The 24,234-nt window shown below is 33.9% G+C and overlaps 1 protein-coding gene across 1 annotated transcript; it reads right to left on the reverse strand.

Moving 5' to 3' along the window:
• Positions 1-6,452: 6,452 nt before the first annotated feature.
• On the reverse strand, positions 6,453-9,820 carry LOC120142323. Its single transcript, XM_039157044.1, has 8 exons — positions 9,601-9,820; positions 9,361-9,463; positions 9,207-9,266; positions 8,748-8,810; positions 8,426-8,626; positions 7,773-7,884; positions 7,476-7,693; positions 6,453-6,720 (listed from the first exon to the last, which is right to left on the reverse strand). The coding sequence occupies exons 1-8, from the start codon at positions 9,699-9,701 to the stop codon at positions 6,628-6,630; spliced, it is 951 nt and encodes a 316-aa protein (XP_039012975.1). The 5' UTR covers positions 9,702-9,820; the 3' UTR covers positions 6,453-6,627.
• Between the last annotated feature and the right edge of the window lie 14,414 nt (positions 9,821-24,234).

Genomic DNA, 24,234 nt, shown 5'->3' on the forward strand with positions numbered 1-24,234 from the left:
GGCAAGGGGTAAAGTATTTGATGAAAACCAATACGATGCATACTAGTATACTTTTCTACTTCCTTTCACACTAACTGAAAGTAAACTATTCTACTTTACCTACTGCTTTGTCATCCTCGTACGAACTGAATCTAACGAAAGGATATTCAACCTCTCCTTGTCGGCTACGAATGTATTTCGAAAACTTTGTTTTCATTACCTCTCACTCTCTTTCAAACAGTGCAAAGAAAACCAACTAAATCAGAGCCTTGTGCATTTTGGTCTTTCTAAGGAGAGGCATTTAAGACCTCTACGGCTTCTTTTAAAAAAACACCAATCATTCCTCTAAAATATCCACATCTTACTTCCAAATCAACTCCTACGCATTTTATTTTCAACATACGAGCTCATTTCTCACCTCGTGATCATTATCAAAAGAAGAAACATGAGGAGAAACCTTATGATGAGAAAATTGTTGCATTGAAAGTTTTGCCCAACAAAAAAAAAAGCAACAACAAATCGTTTTAAAGTTGATGAAAGGGTAGGGGTGAGGAGAAGCAAATCATACGAAGCCTTGATTATTGACAGAGAACCAACAACTCAACAAACTAACATTATATGCACTGGAACACGTGCAAAATTGGAGGAAAAAATATGTTTTGTTTAAAGAGCCCTTCTGTAATACCTTAAATCATGGGTTAATAGTTTTGGGTTGACCCGAGAGTGTTTTAGACGAATTCATTAACCTTATAGATAGGCTTGGCCTAAGTGAGCATTCATTTGGTCTTGAGTTTGCCTCAACATGTGACAAATGGGTGTTTTTAATAGAGGATCAGGACTTGAGTTACCAAAGGGGTAATTATACCATTTAAGGATTCAAAAGTTGAAAGCCTTAATCGGTTAATGATATCATGTATGGGCTTTTTCTATTTTTCTCCTTTTCTCCATCTCCTTTATCTTTTTCTTCTCCCAAAGCTTTCATCTTCTCCCTTAGTAAACTTGACAAAGGTGTCAACTTTGTAGACTTGCAATCCTAGTTTGACATTTCCAAGGTAAAAATCAAAACCTTCATTTCCCAAACTTCAATTTATGCTCTCAAGATCAAGTTTTGGTCATGGTTTTCAAATATGGGTTTTGTGGGGTTTTAAGAAACTTGAATGTTTTAATCCGTTTTAGAGATATTAAGCCCTAGTAAGTGTTCTTAAACTCTTCTTAACTTTTAAATCAAGTTAATAACTCTTGTGTTTGATCCTTTGTTAGTGATAGAAATTGGAGAAAGCTCCAAGAGAAAGAACAAAGAGAAACTTGTGCGAAGATGACTTTGAGGTGCTCCCAGTAGCTTAGAACCAAGGTAACTCACTTCTAACTCAACTCTACCACATGTAGGTCATTAAATGTGTTTTGGTAGGTTGCATGAGTTATGAAGCATGTCAATGATAGATTCAGAAATTTGATGTTTTCAGAATGATTACAACCCTATTATGACCCTTTTAATCCTCATAAGACTTTAATAACAATTGGGAACCTCAATAGGGTCTTGGGGAAGGAAAGTCAAAATTTTTCATGCCCAAAACATGACATTTATAGGCATGAGTACCGGTACTAGAAGAACAATACCGATACTGTTCAACATGCAGCTTAAAATAAGAGAATTTTGAGTGGATAATATCGATACTCATTCATGGAGTATCGATACTAGGGTCCCGGTTTCGAGACTCACTAAATTGGTATCGAGACTAATATTCCAATGGGCATTTTTGGTATCGATATTCCCAGTAGAGGTATTGATACTAGGGTATTCTTTTCAAAACATCGAACCTAATTTTGGTATCGATACTCAGGCTAGTATCGATACCCCAGCTCTATAGTATCAATACTCAGCCAGGAGTACCGATATTATCCTCCCTTATCAGCATAGTACAAGAAGTTAATATTGATACCAAAATGTAGGTATCGATACTCAAGGGTCAGTATCGGTACCAGTGAACAATTTTGAATAAATAATCCAATTATTAAGGGATTAGACTTTAGGGACCCAATAACAGCAGAATATCAGCAGATAAAACTCCAAGTGAGAACAATGATAAATTTCAAAACAGTTAGAAACAATAAAAGTTAGGAATATATAAAACTAGCCTTGTTTGACGCTCGGGAAACAGCCAGGACACCCGAGTCTCTTTAGCATAATACAACAATCAGTTGGACATCCTAGTCAGTGGCAAGGCACTTCAGTTGCCAATTGGGCGCAGATGCCCCGAGACTCGACTAAGTAAGTTGGTCGGGTGTACGTTTCTGATGCAGCTCCGGATCTCACCCAAAATACCCAGGGTATTTTAGTGAATGCGTATTTAGTGAATGCGTGTAGTATAATACATTTATTAGTGAGGCACTGAGCTCGTAAGCTCAACATTCGGAATGTGTTTCCATGTGCAGGTTCATAGGAGACCAGTCGAGGAGCATTATCGTCGTTAGCAGTTCCAGATCATCCAAGACATCCATAGTACGTCTTGAGTTATTCTTAGAGGGCATGTACTATTTATGGACCCTTATGTATTCAGTCGTAACTCTTTGATTTAAACTCAGTGTTTTATTATTTTGAATATTTTGGGAGCTCTCGTACTTGTAAACTTGGTTTATTATATTTTCATTTACAATTATCATGGACGGATTTTACATATTACAGTTACAATTTTTTTTTAAAAAAAAGTTTTGGTTTAGTCACTCTGGTGGTCCTGTGTGACATCATGATCTAGTGACCTTCGGGTCAGATTGAATTAGAGTGTTACACCTTCTAAGTAGGGAGGGAGGTAGTGGATCTGGAAATGTAGGGAGGGTTATGATGATATACTCGTAAAGTCTTTGTTAATACGTGCTCATACACTCTTGTTAATAGTGAAAACCTGACAATGTAAGGTGTCAATACAATTTACTAAATGAAACAAGTCACTTGGATTTTGTTGTTAAATTGCGGTTGAATGATTTGCATATTTCTAATGTAATGCTCGGTCAGTGGAGTTTGCTACACTCTGGAGCAGTCTTGGACATTGGCGGGTGAGTGATTAAACATTTGCTTTGATTTTTCATTTCACGTTAAGCATTCATATCTAACCCTCGTGTTCGAGCACATCATGGTGTTCGTGTTAATATCATTTGACGTCTTTAATCAATTGATTAATGTTCAACGTATTCAAAATTTGTTGGCGATATTCGAGAGATTCCAATAAAGATAGAAGTGCGAGAATTGATTCGATGGAAGTAAGGAATGCTTTGTACAGCCTTGGATATGCAGTTCCACCTGTTTTTCAAGTTCTAATTTCCAAGTACGATGACGGAGTGGAAAGGCCCAACTCGATTTCGACAGATTCGTCGAGTAAGGCTTCCCTTCTCTTCGTAATTTTCCCCCTTTTTCCTCTTCGAAAATTTGAAATGTAATCTGAAGGATGTTGTTTTCTCATCTTTATTTTGATTTGCTTATGTGGGATGATTGTTAAGGTGAAATAGTGCTCTCCTTTTAGCTATTCCCATTCATATGGCAAAATGCTTATTGGTTCGACCGATTCAATCAGTTGAATCGGTCAACATGAACATGCATTCCGTGTAAAATCTGTATATACATGTTTACATTGATTTGTCATTGTTCGATTGAAGAGCTTGTTGTAATTTTCAGGGTCTTACAGACAAGTTCAAGGATCTTCAAATATCATGTGTATATATGCTATATATATAAAGCACATATATTCGTTAACCATTCCTGATTTTTGGCTTATGTTATTCGGGATTTAGGTTAGAGTGTCAAATAATAGTATGTGGTTTTTGGAATGTGTTATTTGGATTTAGCTGTGGGTGTCAAATAGTAATATGTGATTTTTGACTATGTTATTCGGATTTAGGTGAGTGACACGTAGTAGTAGTAGTATGAGATCTTTGGTGTATGTTATTCGGATTTAGGTGCGAGTGTCAAATAGATGTATGAGATTTTTGGCGTATGTTACTCGTATTTAGGTGCGAGTGTCAAATAGTAGTATGAGTTTTTTGTTGTATGTTATTTGGATTTAGGTGCGAGTGTCCAATAGTAATACATGATTTTTCGCGTATGCTGTTCAGATTTAGATACAGGTTTCAAATAGTAGTATATGATTTTTAGCTAGTCTTACTCTGATTTAGATGTGAGTGACAAATAGTAGTATGTTTAATTTTATTTCCAAATTTTTCTATGTATTTGAAGGGGCTTTAAAAGGTTTTGTGCCTGATTATGTGTTGGATAAATGTGTGTATTTCTAACAAAGCAAACTAAAGATTTACAAAGTATTTCGAACAAAATCAAAATGTAGAATTAGCACAGTCAGTATTCAATAGGGATGTAAATGAATCGAGTTTGAATGGATAATTCTTTGTTTATGTTAATTTATTTAGTTGTGAGTTTCTTCGAGTTCGAGTCTGGTTCGTGTTTGTTAAGAAGCTTAAAATTTTATTTTTGTTCGTTTATTTAGATTATGTATGTTATTATTTGTTTAATGCTTATGAACATGTTCATTTATCATTCACGAACATATTCATTTAGCATATTTCTAGACATGTTTACAAATATTAATCGAACATTTTTATCAATACGTTCATAAATATATAATTTAACATGTTCACGAAAAATAAAAAAATACATATTTTTGTGTCGAATTGACCAAAAATTGAATCTTAACCCAACCCGTTGTCATCCCTATTCATACTCTCTGACCGCCAGCATGATTAGGATCCATTGCAAATTGCATGATCTGAGCTAGGATTAGATTCGATACCTCAACTTCTATAATTCTAAGTCCTTATTTTTCTTATCCAATTAACCTTTATATTTCGTTGTTATAATTTCGAAAGTTTATCAATTCACACTCATTTGATGAACATTGACAGTCGAACCTAATATTTCTCTTAGACCAATTAACACCTCATGTCGTGTTACGATATTGTCGAATGAAATCTCGAGAGTAGTTATAGTTGGATTTAAAAGAAGAGTTTAAAATTGAGAGATGCTTACACTCTTGTTAGTAATTTAGATAAGAGTTTAAAGAGAGAAAAATTTGGGAAACATTTAGGCTCAAGAAGAATAAGATTCCTTGATTCAAGGTTGTTTGGAGTGTGTGTTCATCCACACCCGCCACTCGTTCATATCATGATTTATGCTTATGGATCGTTTGTCAACAAAGGTTCGTATGCTATCTCGGAGGTGTTGAATTGATCTCTCTTTGTGGTTCTAAAAATAAATTCAAGGATCGTCTTTTTGCTGAATGTGTTCTTTCAAGTTAGATTTGGATGAAGATATTGCATATTTGTCTTGTTAGCAGGCCTATGAGTGGTTGGACGGATATAACGAGTTGGATGCAAAATCATAGTAGAGATGAGTCATTAAGGGTTGTTGTCATACGGGTAATCTAGTGTTGTTACCTTTATCATATTTGGCTGCATGGGCTAGTCCTCGACATGATGGGGTTGTTCTTCAGATTAAAAATGTCGTTAACAGGTTGAGGTTGAGGGTGTATATAGGGATAATCTTAGGCGAAGCTGATGGAGGTGATAATCTCCTTAAAAATTTGAAATTATCATATATTTTAAATTTTATCTATATATTTTTTGTTAAAAATTTATTTTCATCTCCTAGAATTTTATAAGTTTAAATTTGTCTCTTAAAATTTTATTAGTTGAAGTTCATTTACTAATATAAAATCATGTGATTTTAGGGCAGGGTGCAATTTGATGTAGTTTTTCTTTTTCGTTTGTTTATGCCGACTGCCAGGTGTTGATTATCTTATCTGTTATAGTTGGTCTTTTATAATTTGGTTTACTTTTGGATGAATAAAATCATATTTATCTCAAAACAAATATATTGTCGACTGAAATTTCTAGAAATTTATTAAATTTTTATTTTTTTTAATGAAAATCATAAAATTCACATGAAAGAATCATAAACTCATTGTATCAGATCATATCTGAAAAATATAAAAATTGAACAATCAAAATCGATCAAATGTATTAATTTATTTAATTTTTTAATTCAATAATTTAATTGATTTATTTTATCCATTTGAGATTTGGATTGGGTGAAAATTTTTGATTTAATTAGTTTTTTCCCTCAAAATTTGAGGACTTTATACACTCTTAGACCATTAAAAATTGATTGTTAAAAGAAACCACCATTACCAACAACCAGTTGGTCTAGTAGGATGAGACACTAGGTCTCTTAAGCAAGGTCAGGGGTTCGATGTATAGGTTTTGTTCCGATACTATAACTACAAACATTTAGAAAAGAAACAACCCCTGTAAAGTTTTTGATTACCCAACACACATCAAATAATTCAAAGAACCAAGATCTTTCAAGACTGACGAGCTTATTGTTGCAAATATAGACTGCAGATCATAATATTATTTCTTACGAGTTAATATATCATTCACATAAACTGAGAAATAAAAGGCAGATGGATGAATAAACAAACATATGAAACTGAGTTCCGAATCATATTGAAGCAGAAAACTACTTATCCCTCGATACAGAGCTCGTGGTGCTTGTCTTGTGCAGTTTCAAAGAACGAGCTCCTAGATACCATTAAGGACGAAAGCCTTATTACAACATAAAGACGCTCGGTTGCACCAAATGGACAATCAATTATCTTGTGGCGCCTCAAATCTTGTTGGCGTATCGATGCCCATCATGCAGCAAAGGCCTGATACTAAAATTAAAAGCAACACGAGTCCCTGAAAATCAAGTAGTGCAGCCATATTAGAACCCCATATATGTCACAGCAGCTGACACTTTTATGAACATTGAAAGACCGGAATGCATATTCAAATTCGTATAATCATATCACGACACTGATAAAAATAAAAGCATACTGAATCCAAGAAAGGATTAGTTAACACTGAAAGACAATAATGTATATCCATATCCAAAAATATAACCATATAATAGAAAGTAGGCATGTAAACGAACCGAATGAACACAAACAAGGATGTGTTCATGTTTGTTCATTTAATTTTAACCGAACAAACACGAACAAATAAATGAAAATAATTTATTCTTCGTGTTCGCACGCTAAATAATGTAGCTTATTCATGTTCATTCATTAAAATGATAAATGAACGAACATAAAATATAATTTTCTTTTAAATCAAGAAAAAATTCTTAAAAGACAATAAATAAACGAACATAAATATAAATTTAATTAAACAAGCGGATTACCGAATGTAAATGAACATAAATGAGCAGATTACCGAATGTAAATGAACATAAACAAACAGATTACCGAACGTAAATAAATGAAGGAGCCCTTTCTTCGTGTTCGTTCATTTAATTAAACAAACAGAAAATCTTGTTCGCATTCGTTCAATAAATAAACGAACTTTGAGCCGAACGGTTCACTGAACGTTCAGTTCGTTTACAGCCCTAATAGAAAGACGTTATTGTTAGATTAGAGGTGAGAGAAGTGTGGAGCGCAAGGGCAGAGACTTACAACTAAAACTCCCTCTAGGAGTGAGGATTTTAGCTTGCAAACCTCATCACAGACTTGAGCACTAGCTGAAGCATTCTTTGGAGTATCTTCAACAAGAAACCTTTCAAGCTCTTTATAACCGGGGTAGTGGATGGATTTAAAAGGATCAGAAACATAAAGAGCTGCATATTTCACCCCAGATTGCTCCACTGAACTCATAACTTCATTCAAAATCTCGCCTGCATATTTAAATAAAAACGAATACGCTTCAGAGAAATGAGTCTTCAACAAAATAAGACACGTCATAGTATAGCATACTCTCAGGGAATGTCTGGTCGAGCTCTTTCAGAGATTGAAAGCCCCCATGGCATAGAACAACCAAATCAGTTTCCCCCTTTGTTCTCTGTTCCATCCTTGAAACTAGATGATCCTGTTTAATTTTTTATCAGAAAATTGTGAAAAAGGAATTAATAAGATTGAGATGACAAGATGCTAAAATCAATGTCATACTACCACATTTTGGGCAATTTTGATGGGATAATGAGGTGGGGGGGGGGGGAATAGTTCCTATGGGATGCCGTAGAAAGTATTTGGGGTGTTGTAGAAAGTATTTTTTCCAAGTAGGGTGAAATGAATAGTAGATGGAGGAAGACACTCATACTACCTGACATCTTTAGGAAGACGCTGGGTTAGGAAGACGTCGGGAAGCACAGCATCTTCCCTAGGCTAGTGTTAAAGCCAACCTTATCAATGTATCAACCCAGACAGCGTCTTCCCAGAGATGCCAGGTGGTCCAGATGTCTTCTCCCCCCATACACTACTCATACCACCCTAGTTGAGAAAATAAATTCCCCTTCACCCCATATGAGCAATTCTTTTTTTTTTCACCACATTATCTAAGGAAAATTGCCCTCACATTTTATATTGATACATTTTATTTTATTTAAAGAAAAAAACTATTGAAAACTTACATGGATCGAATGCAAGTTTCCAAGTTTCTGGAAACCTCCACCCTCTATAGAGCATGATTCCGAAAATGCAACATTACTGATTCCCAAACCACGCCCACAAGCTTCCTTAAAACTTGAAACCAACAAATTCTCCATTGTTTCCTCTTCGGAGGTAGCTACATATGGAAATGCCATTGAGAAGTTGGACCTGGTAAAAGAGGCCTGTTCAACGGTATGCGTCATTATGAAAAAGCAAAGACATCGAATCTAATGTAATTAATGCACTAGCTAATGACTATATATATATATATATAAGAATTGTAACCAGGTGAAATCTAGTCACCTTAAGCAAGTTCAAAAGAGCCGGATCCACATGTTTATTTCCTGCAACATCTGAAGAGTGCAACTACAGAAAAAAAAATCAACATCGTAAGTCAAGTGAACAAGGAAGCTAGCACAGCTTGCAGTTTATCACAATGCAACAGCGAACTAAATGTACCTTCAACCTCTTCAAGGAAATAATTAATAGCCTATTACCATCATAAGTCACAACCTTATGTTTATCCAGATCGTGACAAAATATCAACAATAATTGTAGATCACAGGGATGATCTACAGTATCGATTACCCAAAGAAGTAAAGAAATTCACTCCGCAAAAAACATCATCATCATCGAGGGGAAAAAAGGTCCATTAACATCATTAGTAGATCACTTCTCCATGTTGTAGGCAATGATTTGACGACAAAAGATGCTTAAAACTCAAAGCTTACAGAATAATATACAACATTCGAAGAATATTACCTCTCTACCAACAAAAACAATGGCGAGATCGACAGAGCGTTCATTTTTCCTCCCAGAGCACTAAAATCAAAACATAAAAATCGCAATTAATCAAGAAACCCAGCAAATTTAAAACCATGGCTAAAAGACTGAAGGGAAAGAAAGTTCAAAATACCAGTAAGTCAGACCAGCCCCCTTGAGAGAGAACAGAGTTTGCTAGATCCTTTGGAGACGTGATCTGATAATTTACATATTCCTTCAATTCATTGTTGGATAAGCTGCAAAAGCACAAGTCAAGATATATTCGGGGGAAAAAACGAGATCTCAATTATCAATTTACAAACCCTAAACTAGAAACTTCCAAATTTTACAAATTCGATCCAATGAAATCAGAAATTAAGACAAAAGAACTTACACCGGAGACCATAGAAAAGCGGGAACAGTGGATGCCGATGAAACCTGCGCCGCTGCAAAGAAACCCACCATCATCGCCACCACAAATATCTTGAAACCCATCGTGATTATTGGAATTGTGTATTTTCCCCCTCTTTTCCCCCTTATTATCTGAACAATTTGATCCGATCAATTCGTATATGTGAAGATGGAGAACCAGATCTTCGTTGGCACTAGAAAAACAACAAAATAAGGAAGGTGCATTGTTACACTTAATTTAGACTTTGGGAATTAGGCCGTCACTAATACTTTGGCCCAATAAAATTCTCAATGGGGTTATTTTCTTTGTATACTCAAACGAGTTAAGTCGAGTTCAAGTATTGTTGTGTTCGACTCGAAAATTCAAAAATAGAATTTGACCCAATTTCAAAATTTGTGAGCCTAATATTTTTAAACTCAACTCGAACTCGAAATCATTAATTGAGGCTCGTAAAAGCTCAAAATGGAAAAAGATATTAAATTTAACTTAATTGAAGCTCGAACTCGAACTCGAACCTGAACTTTAGATCCATGAAAATCTTATACTCTATTTTTATAAAATAAAAAAATAACACATAAATGTTAAAATTATTAAAAATATATATTTTTTTAAAATAAAATCTTAATATAATGTATTTTCGAGTTATTCGTGAGCTTTTCGAGTTGAATATTAAGTAGTTTGTTTCGGTTCGTTAAGAACTCGAGTCGAGTGCATTCGAGTCTATTATTTATTGAGATTTGACCGAATTATTTGCTCAAGTTCTATCTTTTCTCATTTATATCCCTATATATACCTATAGACACTTTCTCTCATGTTTTGTTGATACTTTCAAAGCATAAAATGCATATTGTATCAGTTGTTCAACTATTGTTATAATATGATAGGTGTGTAAATAAACAGAGTGTTCGATGAACTGTTCGTGAATCATTCGTATAATGTTTGTTTGTTAAGATAAATAAATGAACATGAATAAAAAAATTATTTTCATTTAATAAACGGACGAGCACGAATAGAAGTGTGTTCGGTTCGTTTATGTTCACGAACAAGCTCGATTATGAGCTCTTTTATAAGCTCGTTTATCAACTCGTTCATTTATCTTAATGAACAAACTCGTTTACCCGTTTCTCTTTTTCCTTTTATTTTTTTACATTTTAAATATTTGTGAAGATAATGATTAAATAGAATACATAATAAAAGTGCATTTTATACTTTTGCTTTAGCTTGCAAATGAAATTAAAAATCGAATATATAAACGAACTATAAACAAGCACTAAAACAACACTAAACGAACATTAAATGAACATTAAATGGACATTAAACGAATATGTTCATGAACACGTTAGTGAAGATATAAACGAACATGTTCATGAACACATTTGCGAACATTAAATGAACATATGAACATGTTTTGAATAGAGAACAAACTAGAGGATCCAGATAATTTTCGAATACGCTTGGAAATTATCAGGAATAGAAAGTATGAACTTACGTAAAAATTGATTGGATTTCAGGATCGAGGTCCCTATTAAAAGGGTTTAAGTGCTAACAGATCTAAACAACCATTCAGAGATTGATGCTTCATGACCATTTAGGATTTCAAGTGTACCAAAAAGGTATTTATGAAACTTTACATCATAATAAATTAAGATTTCAGATTGATTCCTCAAGTGTGATCCTGATTAAAAGAGTTTGGTAAAATAACGGATCAAATCAGACATTCAAGGCCGATACGTCGAGAAATTTATGAGTCCAAAAAAATCCACAGAGTATTCAAGAACTAAGACATTTGGATATTCACGATTTTAGATATATCAAAAAAGGTTCTGATATCCAGGCATGAAGGGACACTTTAGTCACTTTGAATCTTTGAGGAATTCCAGTAAAACGACCCACCGAGGATAAACGAAAATTTGTGGTGTTAGAGATCCCTAACAACGACATCAGATCCCAAGTCAAATTGAACTACAAAGGTCTCATCAATGTGGTACATGTCCAGAATTCTGACAGGAACACTTTACGAATGTAGATTTCTTATTGCGAACTGTGTTTTGAAGTTAAACAACTTATCCTATTAATTTCTTTGCCCATATCCCAAAGTTATTCAGGAGTATTCATACATAATTAATCAACTTTATTCTCATACTGTCGGTATGATAGAGACAGTTGCCATACTCGAGTTGTACTTCATAATCCTTATTGCCAAAAATGACATTTAAGGTTTTACCAATATTCCAAAACTTATTTCCAGTTATTCACTTAATCTAAGTCATAAGTTTATTTGGGGTCCTTAAAAAACTCAAAGGTATTATAGTCATTTTAATGCTTAGTGGTATTTATGTCATTTAAGTAAATTCAGTCGTACGAAAAGCATTTAGTATGAATAATTTCCAAGTATTACTCAGAGATCAGGAATTTAGATCGTATCTCCTCAAGGTTAAAAGTCACTGTCGAAACTTTCCCAATAAATTAGGAATTTAACAGGTAAATCAAAAGTCTTATAAACTTTAAAGGTATTTTGATCATTTTCCAAGCGAGAGTTGATGATATAGATTCTTAGCGGGAAAAATTAGGATTTTAGAGTTCGAAAGCTAACTTTTTTCAACATTATTTATACTGGTACTTTAGTTCCTTAAATGGGTCATTCAAGTCCTAAACAATATACCGAAATCAGAACAAGTTCATAATAACCAGTGTAACACTTATTCAACTAGTATTTAATCATGCCTTGAACAAATAACCCATGTGTATCCTAAAACATACATAGGGTATTACAATATTACCTTGATATCTGTGCCAAACTGGTTGATCAAATAAACTCCATTCAATCGCCCTTGAACTTCAATTCAACGTCCCAAAATATCTCAGATACAAGGCAAAATGAATTCAACAAAAATGAATCTTAAACATGAAAATATGATCAAATCAAATGATAAAATGCTAAACAAATATCTTTTCGAGTTGAAATTTGGCAAAATGGAACGGAAAAATCATATTTATGACGTTGAAAAGCATTAGAATAGTTGGTCTCAGTGAAAAGTCAACGTCGATCAACATCGGTTAACAACCAATCGACGGTGATCAAAGCGATCAACAGCTCAAGCGCACGACTCGCTCATCTCAACTCAACTTGGGTTGGGTCGAGTCGGAGGGAAAATTCAAACTGGTAGGCTGACAAAAAATAAGCCCACACGTGACGACGGTGCGTTCGAGCGCGTGTGGCCATTTTCAGTGATCGGTCGGCCATCAAAATGTGCAGAATTGAATTTTATAACACGGGGTGACACTTACCACTGGTTGAAAATAAAGAAAGATGAATGACTCGTTAAAGCTTCACTGAAACTTCCTTCTCCTCACCCCTCCACATATAAGCGACGGTGAGGGTGCAACTAGTACCGACGAACGAGGGACAGCGAAAGGGAGGCAATGGCAATGATGTGTCATCATCGAAGCGAAGAACGACGATGAAATGAAAGTGGAATATTTCTTAAAGAAAGGGAAAAAAGAAAGTTGGAAGAGACAAAAAGAGGTTTTTCTTTATTTTTCTCTAATCGAGTATGGTTTCTTTTGATTACATGCCAACTAGAACTTTATATACAAAAATACATATTATTCACCTCTCTTCTGATCTGACATTCGGTAAGGAGAACTGACCTGTCTTGTTCCTCTTTACTTTTCTTTTCGCTTTCCAAACCTACGTGTGAAACAATCACACGCTAAGTCGATGACTTAGTGAGGCATATAAAACATATATATTTCATATAACATAAAGCATACATAAACATATACCATATGGTTTCATGTAACACATTTCAAACCACTTACCTTTGATAACCATTTATAAACCAATCGTATACATATCACTTCAGTATGCTTGTTTAATCACTTTATTAGCCCATGTACACTAGTGAGAATTTAAGGTATGTGAGTACATTGAGGTTGTGCACACAATGCTGTCACCACAGCTCGATCAATATCCCGAAGGACCAGTCCATAGATTCCGAAGAACCTAAGTAATCATCCATATGTCCCGAAACATAGGTAAACAGTCCATATGTCCCAAAGACATAGGTAAACAGTCCATATGTCCCGAAAACATAGGTAAACAGTCCATATGTCCCAAAACAAAGGTAAACAGTCCATATGTCCCAAAGAACATAGGTTAAACAGTCCATATGTCCCGAAAACATAGGTAAACAGTCCATATGTCCCGAAGAACATAGGTAAACCTCGACCCTTGGCATGCCAACTATACCCTAGCTCTCATATCACATAACATGGGCATTATCATTTAACAGTTCACATTACTTGTCATTTCTCTTCTGTCACATACCACATGTATGTGTAACCATGTATTCCATATCATATCACATGTATCACGATTGCCTATTCATGTCATTTCATAGCATATATCATATGTGCATGTAATCACATAGATCGTATCATATAGCTTCATTCATATCACATATTCATATAAGCTCATAGTTCTTTCACATAGCTCACTATCATATTTTCATATCATATATCTTATAATAGATTCTTATATCCTTATTTGTTTCCTTTCTACCTATTCATAATCGCATAACATATACAAAGCATATCATTATCTTTAGTCATGCATACATACAATCAATGTAATATAGATTATCACATATAATTATAACAACACATAATCATGTCCATGACTTCATGCATATTACTCTAGGAAATAGACTCGTCGCAAGTCTTATTTCCATTAAACACTATATATCTCTAGTATGCACTCACCTTGGCCTCACTAGTCAATTCCAATCTCTTATCTTTCCCTTGATCGATCTTACTTGCCAAATGTTCCGGAATTGCTTTACGCGCAGAATCTACCTAAATGTACATTTTGAGGCAATCATTAGATACCTACACATTGTAATTGGATACTAGCAACTTAAACGAACTTATTAAACCAATATTCACAATTTTCCTTTAGGGGGTATCGATTCCCTACTGGGGGTATCGATACCCTCATGACATTCTGGAATTCTGTCGTTTGAGAGGGCATCGATTCCCCTAGCCCAGAAATCCTATTTTGAGCTCAAAATTCACTTCATTTTAGCTTAAACCTTCATATTTTACTTCCTTTAATATTCCTAACTTCCATACACATATTTAAACTCATTTCTATTCCCATAATCACTTCTTTAAACCCAAAATCCATCATTTACATGGCATTCAAGAATCACTAAATTTCAATGTGTTCTAATTCCAATTCTAACACTTCATACTTCTTAATTAGATTGATGACAAGTCAAATTCATCCATAAAACTTCAACAACCATACCATATCAAAATTCCATCTTAAAACTCATATTACAAATTCCTTCTTAATTCCTTTATCTTATTGTTTAAATCCCATATAAGCTTTCCTTAAGCTTATTTAATACCCAAAGAATCAAAATCCACTTAATATTTACAGTAATTAACTATAAAAACCTAACTTACCTATTGTAGCTAAGCCCCACGTGAAAAACAGAAAGCAAGAAGAAGAAAGCTTCCTGATAGCTCTCTTCCCACGTTTTTTCCACTCTTATAAAAGGGAAAAAATATCTTTTAAAGGAAAAAGACCATAATACCCTTAATTTCCTTTAATACTAAATAACCTTCATCATATATTTCCAATAATCATTGAATTATTTCATTCTTCTACTTTAGTCACCAAATTCTGAAACTTTCAATTTAGTCACTAATCCGGTATGCGGATGTTACAAATCTCCCATCCTTTTAAGAAAATTCACCCTCGAATTTTCACTGAACATTTTGATAAAACATATCTTCTAATGTTCTCATGTTGCTTCATTTACTTACTCTTTCTTGTCATCATCAGGAAGCGTACTTTTCAATCCTTTAACTTTTCAATTACCTTTTTCCTTTCTACATTCATTATGTCACTTCACTTAAACAACACCAATAACTTAAATCCACTTTCATCAATCAACATCATAAATCCATCTTTAACTACCTTATAATAATAACCAAATTCGTTTTCCATCATCATTTAACCAAGAACACGACCTAAATCTTCTTTAAATATGATTCAACATACACTTTATAAAATCTTTCACCTCACCAATCCCTATTTTCTCACTTGTATATCCAAAATTATCACCTACACTTCCATATAACCTTATCGTGTCTGATCCTTTAACTCAATCCCATTTCATTTCTTTATTCCATTCTTCCTTTATTTATTCCTTATGCACAAATCAATCTTTCCTTTCATGTTCACATACTCTTGTCTTATCACCTATATCATCGCTATATACCAATCTTCATTGCATCCTCATAACTTGATAACTATTCTATACAGAACTTTGTTCTTTATTATTTCTTATACTTGTATGTTCATTTCTTAAAATTCCATGCAATACTTATCTCCTTTCTACATCATAGCTATCTGATCAGAATACCCAACTATATTCATATTCACATCATATTGATTAACTCAACTTTACCTTTTATTCCAATCTTATAACTCTATCACTTTTACTCTGACAGTTAATCAATAACATCTGTCCAATCTAGAACACAACCCTAATCAACCAATCACATACATCCTTTCCAATCAAAATTATCTCAAAATTCATTTACTTAACTTGTCAATTCACCTCCATTCTCATACATCCTAATTTCGTTGTTCAACTGAACATTCTGACTTACTTTGTCTTATAAACTGATCATCGATATACCCATTCCTAAACTCTTCTTATCAATCCTCAGCTTTACTCAAATATACAAATCCTTATTCCCTTTACTATACCACAGTACTATGATCCAAATATACAATTGTATCCAGATCCATTTCATATTTGGTTGTCTTATCATGATAACATCTAAAAATATTAAATTCTATACCTTTTCCATCACATAATCTGGTTAGTCAACGCTAACTCTTTCCATCCAAAATATAAACCCTTATTCTATCCACATTCTTATTAATACACAGTACTATTCCTTTATTTCAAACTCATCAACTCTGACTGTATATATCTTATATGCTTGTCACTGATGCACTTATTCTTGAACTTTCCACAAATTCTAACCACATCCTTAGATCTTTTTAACAATCTTATAGTGACACTTTTCCACCATATTCTATCTTATCCACAAAATAACAAAACTATTCCATATCGTGTTTCCGATTCAAAACAATGAAAACTTTCTATCATTATTCAGATATGATTTCAGCTTTCTGAAATCAACTTTTGATCTTACTAGGCATTTCCTGAGGTGTCCGCTCTTCATCCTGCCTGGCCAGGGCAGGTGAATAGCTATCACAGTCAGGAATATCACCTTTCACTTACTTCAAAATTATCACGATCAGATTTCTACTGTATTAAACTATTCTTATTTTATTAGCAAGGCAACATACTCCTTACACTATCAGATCAGAAATTTTTCACTCTATGTTGGCATGTACACATTTTAAAACACTTTCGACTTCGTTTTTAGCCTAGAATCAGCTAAACCGTAGCTCTGATACCATTAAATGTAACACCCCCAACCCGTATCCGACCAGGATACGAGTCCGAAGTGTCACATTGACTTTTCAAAAATTTGTTCGTATAAAATAGTGAGTAATTTAAAAACTTTTATAACATTTAAATTATTCAAAACATTTACAAAATTATTCAGAGCTTATACAATATATTCTTTGATTACATGCCAACTAGAACTTTATATACAAAAATACATATTATTCACCTCTCTTCTGATCTGACATTCGGTAAGGAGAACTGGCCTGTCTTGTTCCTCTTTACTTTTCTTTTCGCTTTCCAAACCTACGTGTGAAACAATCACACACTAAGTCGATGACTTAGTGAGGCATATAAAATATATAATATTTCATATAACATAAAGCATACATAAACATATACCATCATATGGTTCATATAATACATTTCAAACCACTTACCTTTGATAACCATTTATAAACCCATCGTATACATATCACATTTAGTATGCTTGTTTAATCACTTTATTAGCCCATGTACACTAGTGAGAACTTAAGGTATGTGAGTACATTGAGGTTGTGCACACATATGCTGTCACCACAACTCGATCAATGTCCCGAAGGACCAGTCCATAGATTCCGAAGAACCTAGGTAATCAGTCCATATGTCCCGAAGAACATAGGTAAACAGTCCATATGTCCCGAAGAACATAGGTAAACAGTCCATATGTCCCGAAGAACATAGGTAAACAGTCCATATGTCCCGAAGAACATAGGTAAACCCTCGACCCTTGGCATGCCAACTATACCCTAGCTCTCATATCACATAACATGGGCATTATCATTTAACAGTTCACATTACTTGTCATTTCTCTTCTGTCACATACCACATGTATGTGTAACCATGTATTCAATATCATATCACATGTATCACGTATTGCCTATTCATATGTCATTTCATATAACATATATCATATGTACATGTAATCACATAGATCGTATCATATAGCTTCATTCATATCACATATTCATATAAGCTCATAGTTCTTTCACATAGCTCACTATCATATTTTTCATATCATATATCTTATAATAGATTCGTATATCCTCATTTGTTTCCTTTCTGCCTATTCATAATCACATAACATATACAAAGCATATCATTATCTTTAGTATGCATACATACAATCAATGTAATACAGATAATCACATATAATTATAACAACACATAATCATGTCCATGACTTCATGCATATTACTCTAGGAAATAGACTCATCGCAAGTCTTATTTCCATTAAACACTACATATCAATAGTATGCACTCACCTTGGCCTCACTAGTCAATTCCAATCTCTTATCTTTCCCTTGATCGATCTTACTTGCCAAATGTTTCGGAATTGCTTTACGCGCAGAATCTACCTAAATGTATATTTTGAGGCAATCATTAGATACCTACACCTTGTAATTGGATACTAGCAACTTAAACGAACTTATTAAACCAATATTCACATTTTTCCTTTACGGGGTATTGATTCCCTACTGGGGGTATTGATACCCTCATGACATTCTGGAATTCTGTCGTTTGAGAGGGTATCGATTCCCCTAGCCCTGAAATCCTATTTTGAGCTCGAAATTCACTTCATTTCAGCTTAAACCTTTATATTTTACTTCCTTTAACATTCCTAACTTCCATACACATATTTAAACTCATTTCTATTCCATAATCACTTCTTTAAACCCAAAATTCCATCATTTACATGGCATTCAAGAATCACACTAAATTTTCAATGTGTTCTAATTCCAATTCTAACACTTCATACTTCTTAATTAGATTGATGACAAGTCAAATTCATCCATAAAACTTCAACAACCATACCATATCAAAATTCCATCTTAAAACTCATATTACAAATTCCTTCTTAATTCCTTTATCTTATTGTTTAAATCCCATATAAGCTTTCCTTAAGCTTATTTAATACCCAAAGAATCAAAATCCACTTAATATTTACAGTAATTAACTATAAAAACCCAACTTACCTATTGTAGTTAAGCCCCACGTGAAGAAGAGAAAGCAAGAAGAAGAAAGCTTCCAGATAGCTCTCTTCCCACGTTTTTTCCACTCTTATAAAAGGAAAAAATATCTTTTAAAGGCAAAAGACCCTAATACCCTTAATTTCCTTTAATAATTACTAAATAACCTTCATCATATATTTCCAATAATCATTGAATTATTTCATTCTTCTACTTTAGTCACCAAACTCTGAAACTTTTCAATTTAGTCACTAACCTGGTATTGCGGATGTTACATGAAGTCGATCAGAAATTACAAAAAACTAGGCCTACTTTGGGGTATGACAACTCTCCCCTCCTTAAAAGAAATTTTGTCCTCAAAATTTACCTAGATCATAACGATACAGAAATTGAGTTCACCACTTCTTTAGGCTACTACAACAATGCTTGATTACCTTACTAAACCTTATCCATTAGAACAAGTTTACTTAACAAAACCATATCTTATCGCTATCCAAACTTTGAACAAACTTCTATTAGTAGAGTCAAGCAGACTTCAATTAAAATACATCCAGAAGACACTCAAATTTTCAGATTCAACTTAAGTCATTACATACCAAATCTCATTGTAGTTTAGAAACTTATAATCCACCTATGACAGTTACACTTTTACTATGTACGCAAACACTTTTTTTGGATCTTCCGATTATTCCAGAAGTTCTCTAATTGGTTTATCGAAGCAGAACTTAAGAATGACACCTTTTTACTTGAACTTTAAACCATATACTTCACTTTAACTTGCTCTTACGACTATTCTTGTCTCATAATGTTCTCTGAAACTTCCAAGACTAAATCAAATTCAACCTGAAATCTTGATAGAATTCATTATGCTTCCTCATCCACCTAGTCAAACATTTACTCCGAATCTGGATCAGACCTTAAATCTCATAGGCTTCAACTAGTTCGAGTACTTTGTTCGGGCTCCAAATCAATATATCCTTATAACTTAAACCACTGCAAATTAGTTTCAAGAATACTTCTACAACCATGCATCCAATTGGTAACGCCAAGGGAACTGCATCTCGTAAAAATCTCACTTAACTATGCATTATTACTATTATGATCCTTTGAAGACTGGCTCAGATATACTTTCTTTTTCTTTCACAAAACAACCTTAACGGCCAGAGCATTAAGGTGCACTTGTTACAGAGGAATGATTTAATTTCAGAGTCTTGGCTCCGAGGAGTACGATGATAATTTAAGGGCATGTATTGACTAGATGTCCTTCAACTGTCAATCGACCGATCTACCCGAAAGACTTGACTCAACCTAGGCTCTGATACCACTAAATGTAACACCCTCAAACCGATACGGGTGACCCGATCCGATCTGAGGTGTTATATTAGGGCCGTCAGAGCGACCCACAGTAAAAATCCAAGATAAATTAAATCTTTTGTTAAAACATGTAAAATCATAAAACAATTTATAAATATAATACAAGTTTAGAAAATCATTCATATAGTACAAACAGAATTAAAATCATACAAGTTTCAAAATTAGTATAAAAATTAAATATGAACTACATGCCCCTAATTATGCTTGTATCGTACTTTGCAAGCCAAGTTGAATGAACTCTTTACTGAAGTCAATAGTTGCACTAGATCGGTTCTTTTAACCTAAAATTATGAGTAAAAGAGTGAGCTTTGGGGAGCTCAATAATACATAACTATCAGGTGATGCTGAAGGGCATACAAATAAATGACAAGCATAAAAAATTTCTCATTGATTCAAGCATCTACAGGTTTTCGTGATGAGTTGAGGTTCCACTAATATTTCTTCAGTAACAGACAAGTAGCTTATAGCTCAAAGGAAACATTCAGAGGACCAAGTTCATAGATTGAAACATATGTCTAGTATGTTTTTTTAAAGCCAGAATAAAATGTAATCATAGTTTAAAAACATTAGTAGTTATTCAGTAAAACAAGTTTTTAAAATCATTATAGTACCCTCCATCCAAATACTCTAGGTGAAACTTCCCAGGACATCATCCATAAGGACTTACCTTAGACCTATAGGATCTAGGAGTCTAATATGGATGATGAGAACATAAATGATTTACTAGCTAGCTGAACCTCAGAGACTCCAGAATCCTACCCAATGTATACCCCAATAAAATAGTTTCAGATATAATCATTAATATTAGAAAACATAAATCAGAAGTTGGGTTTTTATTTAAAATACATAGTTTCCCTCCATCCATACACCAAATGCAGTACTCCAGAACAAGCATCCATAAGGACTTACCCTAGATCCCTAGGATCTAGGAGTCCAATATGAATTATCATAACAAAAAGAATTTATCAACTAGTTGAACCCCAGAGTCTCCAGACACATACCTAGGCAGTACCCCAATAAAATAGATCAGATAACAGATAGTAATATCATAAATCAAGAGCTTATTGTACCTTGTGTCAGAAATCAGATATCAGAAACCGTTTTTTATATAAATCAGAGAAAATATTTTGTTAATAGGGAACACACTTGAGGATCCATATAATTTTTTAATGCACTTGGAAATTATCAGGAATAGGAAGTATGAATTTACACAAAAATTGATCAGATTTCATAATCGATGTCCCTATTAAAAGGGTTTAATTGCTAACAGATCTAAAAGAATATTCAGAGGTTGATGCTTCGAGACCATTTAGGATTTTTGGTGTATCAAAAAGGTATTTATGAACCTTTACATCAGAATAAATTAAGATTTTAGGTTGATTCCTCGAGTATGGTCCCGATTAAAGATATCGGTAAAATAACGGATCAAACCAGACGTTCAAAGCCGATACGCAGGGAAATTTAAGAGTCCAAAAACATCCACAGAGTATTTGGGAACTAAGACATTCAGATATTCACGATTATAGATATATAAAAAAAGGTTTCGATATCTAGGCATGAAAGGATACTTTAGTCACTTTGAATCTTTGGGGAATTCCGGTAAAACAGCCCACCGAGGATAAACGAAAATTTGCGGTATTAGAGATCCTTGACAATGACATCAGCTCCCAAGTCAAATTGAACTACAAAGGTCTCATCAATGTGGTACGTATCCAAAATTCTGACAAGAACACTTCATATATGTAGATTTCTTATTTCGAAATGTGCTTTGAAATTAAACAACTTATCCTCTTAATTTCTTTGCATGGATCCCAAAGTTATTCAGGAGAATTCGTACATAATTAATCAACTTTATTATTATATTTTTGGCATGATAGATACAGCTTCCATACTCGAGTCGTACTTCATAATCCTTATGGAAAAAATGGCATTTAAGGTTTTACTAATATTCCGAAACTTATCTTCAGTAATTCACTTAATCCAAGTCATAAGGTTATTTGGGGTCCTTCTAAAACTCAAGGGTATTCTGATTATTTTAATGCCTAGGGGTATTTCTATCATTTAAGTAAATTCAGTCGTACGAAAAGCATTTGGTAGGAATAATTTCCAAGTATTACTCAGAGATCAGGAATTTAAATCGTATCTTCTCAAGTTTAGAAGTCACTGTTGAAAGCTTTCCTAATAGATTAAGAATTTAACATGTAAATCAAAAGTCTTATAAGTTTTAAGGATATTTTGCTCTTTTTTAAGTCAGGGTTGACAATATAAATTCTTAGCGGGAGTAAATCAGGATTTTAGAGTTCAAAAGCTAACTTATTTCAACATAATATTTATATTGGTCTTTTAATTCATTAAATGGGTCATTCAAGTCCTAAACGGTTCATTAACAATATACTGAAATCAGAACAAGTTCAGAATAACCAGTGTAACACCTATCCAACTCGTATTTAATCATGCCTTGAACAACTAACCAACATGTATCCTAAAACATACATAGGGTAATATAATATTTTTCTCGATATCTATGCCAAAATGGTTGATCAAATAAACTCCATTTAATCGCCCTTGAACTTGAATTCAACGTCCCAAAATATCTCGGATACAAGGTAAAATGAATTTCATCATAAACGAAGCTTAAACGTGAAAATCGGATGATAAAACGCTAAAAACAACTTATCGAGTTGGAATTTGGCAAAATGAACCGCAAAATTAGACTCAATACATCAAAAAACCTTATGATAAGATGTCTTGGTGAAAAGTTAATGTCGATTAACGGTCGGTCAATAATGGTCAGTGCGGGTCAACGCAATCAACGACTCAGGCGCACGACTCATTCAACTCGGCTTAGGTCAGGTTAGAGGGAAAATTCAAACTGGTAGGTTGACCGAAAATAAGCCCACGAGCGATGACGACACGTATGAGCGTGTGTGGCCATTTTCGGTTGTCAGCCAATCACCAAAATATGCATAATTGAATTTTGCAACACGTGGTAACACTCACCGACGCTGGTTGGCTACAGAGAAAGATGGAGGACTGGCTAAAGCTTCACTGAAACTTCTTTCTCCTCACCCCTCCACACACTGACGACGGTGAGGGTACAACCGGGTATTGACGGACGCGATACAACAAGAGGAAAGCAATAACGAGGGTAGTGTTGTCATCGGAGCGAAGAACGACGGCGAAACGGAGGTGGGAGATTTCTTGAAGAGAGAGAAAGAAATAAAGTTGGAAGAGAGAGAAATATGTTTTTATTTATTTTTCTCTAACCGAGTGTTGGTTCCAGCTTTTTGATATTTAAATCCCACTTTAAAAAAGGTAAAATCACAAGTTTGACCACTGAGTTTTCAAGATCTCCAAAATTGGGTTAAAAGTTACCAGAAATTTCATTTTAGTCTCAAATCTAATCGAACTTTAGAATTGAAGCCGATAAGAAATTAGAAAAAAAATTAGGCCTAATTTGAGGTGTGACACTATCAGTTTTAGTCTGTTTCAGTGCCTAAACTTTCAAATTTTTTTAAAATTTAACGTTAAGTTTTGAACGGATACTAAAATGAAACAAAAATTAAACTTTAGGTATAATTTTGAAAAATTTAAAGTTTAGGTACTAAAACGAATCAAAATGATAATTTAGGTACTGAACGCGTTGTTTACCCAAAAAATAAAATTAACTGTTTCAGCATTGATATACACCTTATTTATTCGTCAACCTGTAAAATTAGAAACTGCGTAAA

Source organism: Hibiscus syriacus, unplaced genomic scaffold (assembly GCF_006381635.1).
Source record: "Hibiscus syriacus cultivar Baekdansim isolate YM2019G1 unplaced genomic scaffold, ASM638163v2 tig00110828_pilon, whole genome shotgun sequence".
NCBI classification, from domain to species: Eukaryota; Viridiplantae; Streptophyta; class Magnoliopsida; order Malvales; family Malvaceae; genus Hibiscus; species Hibiscus syriacus.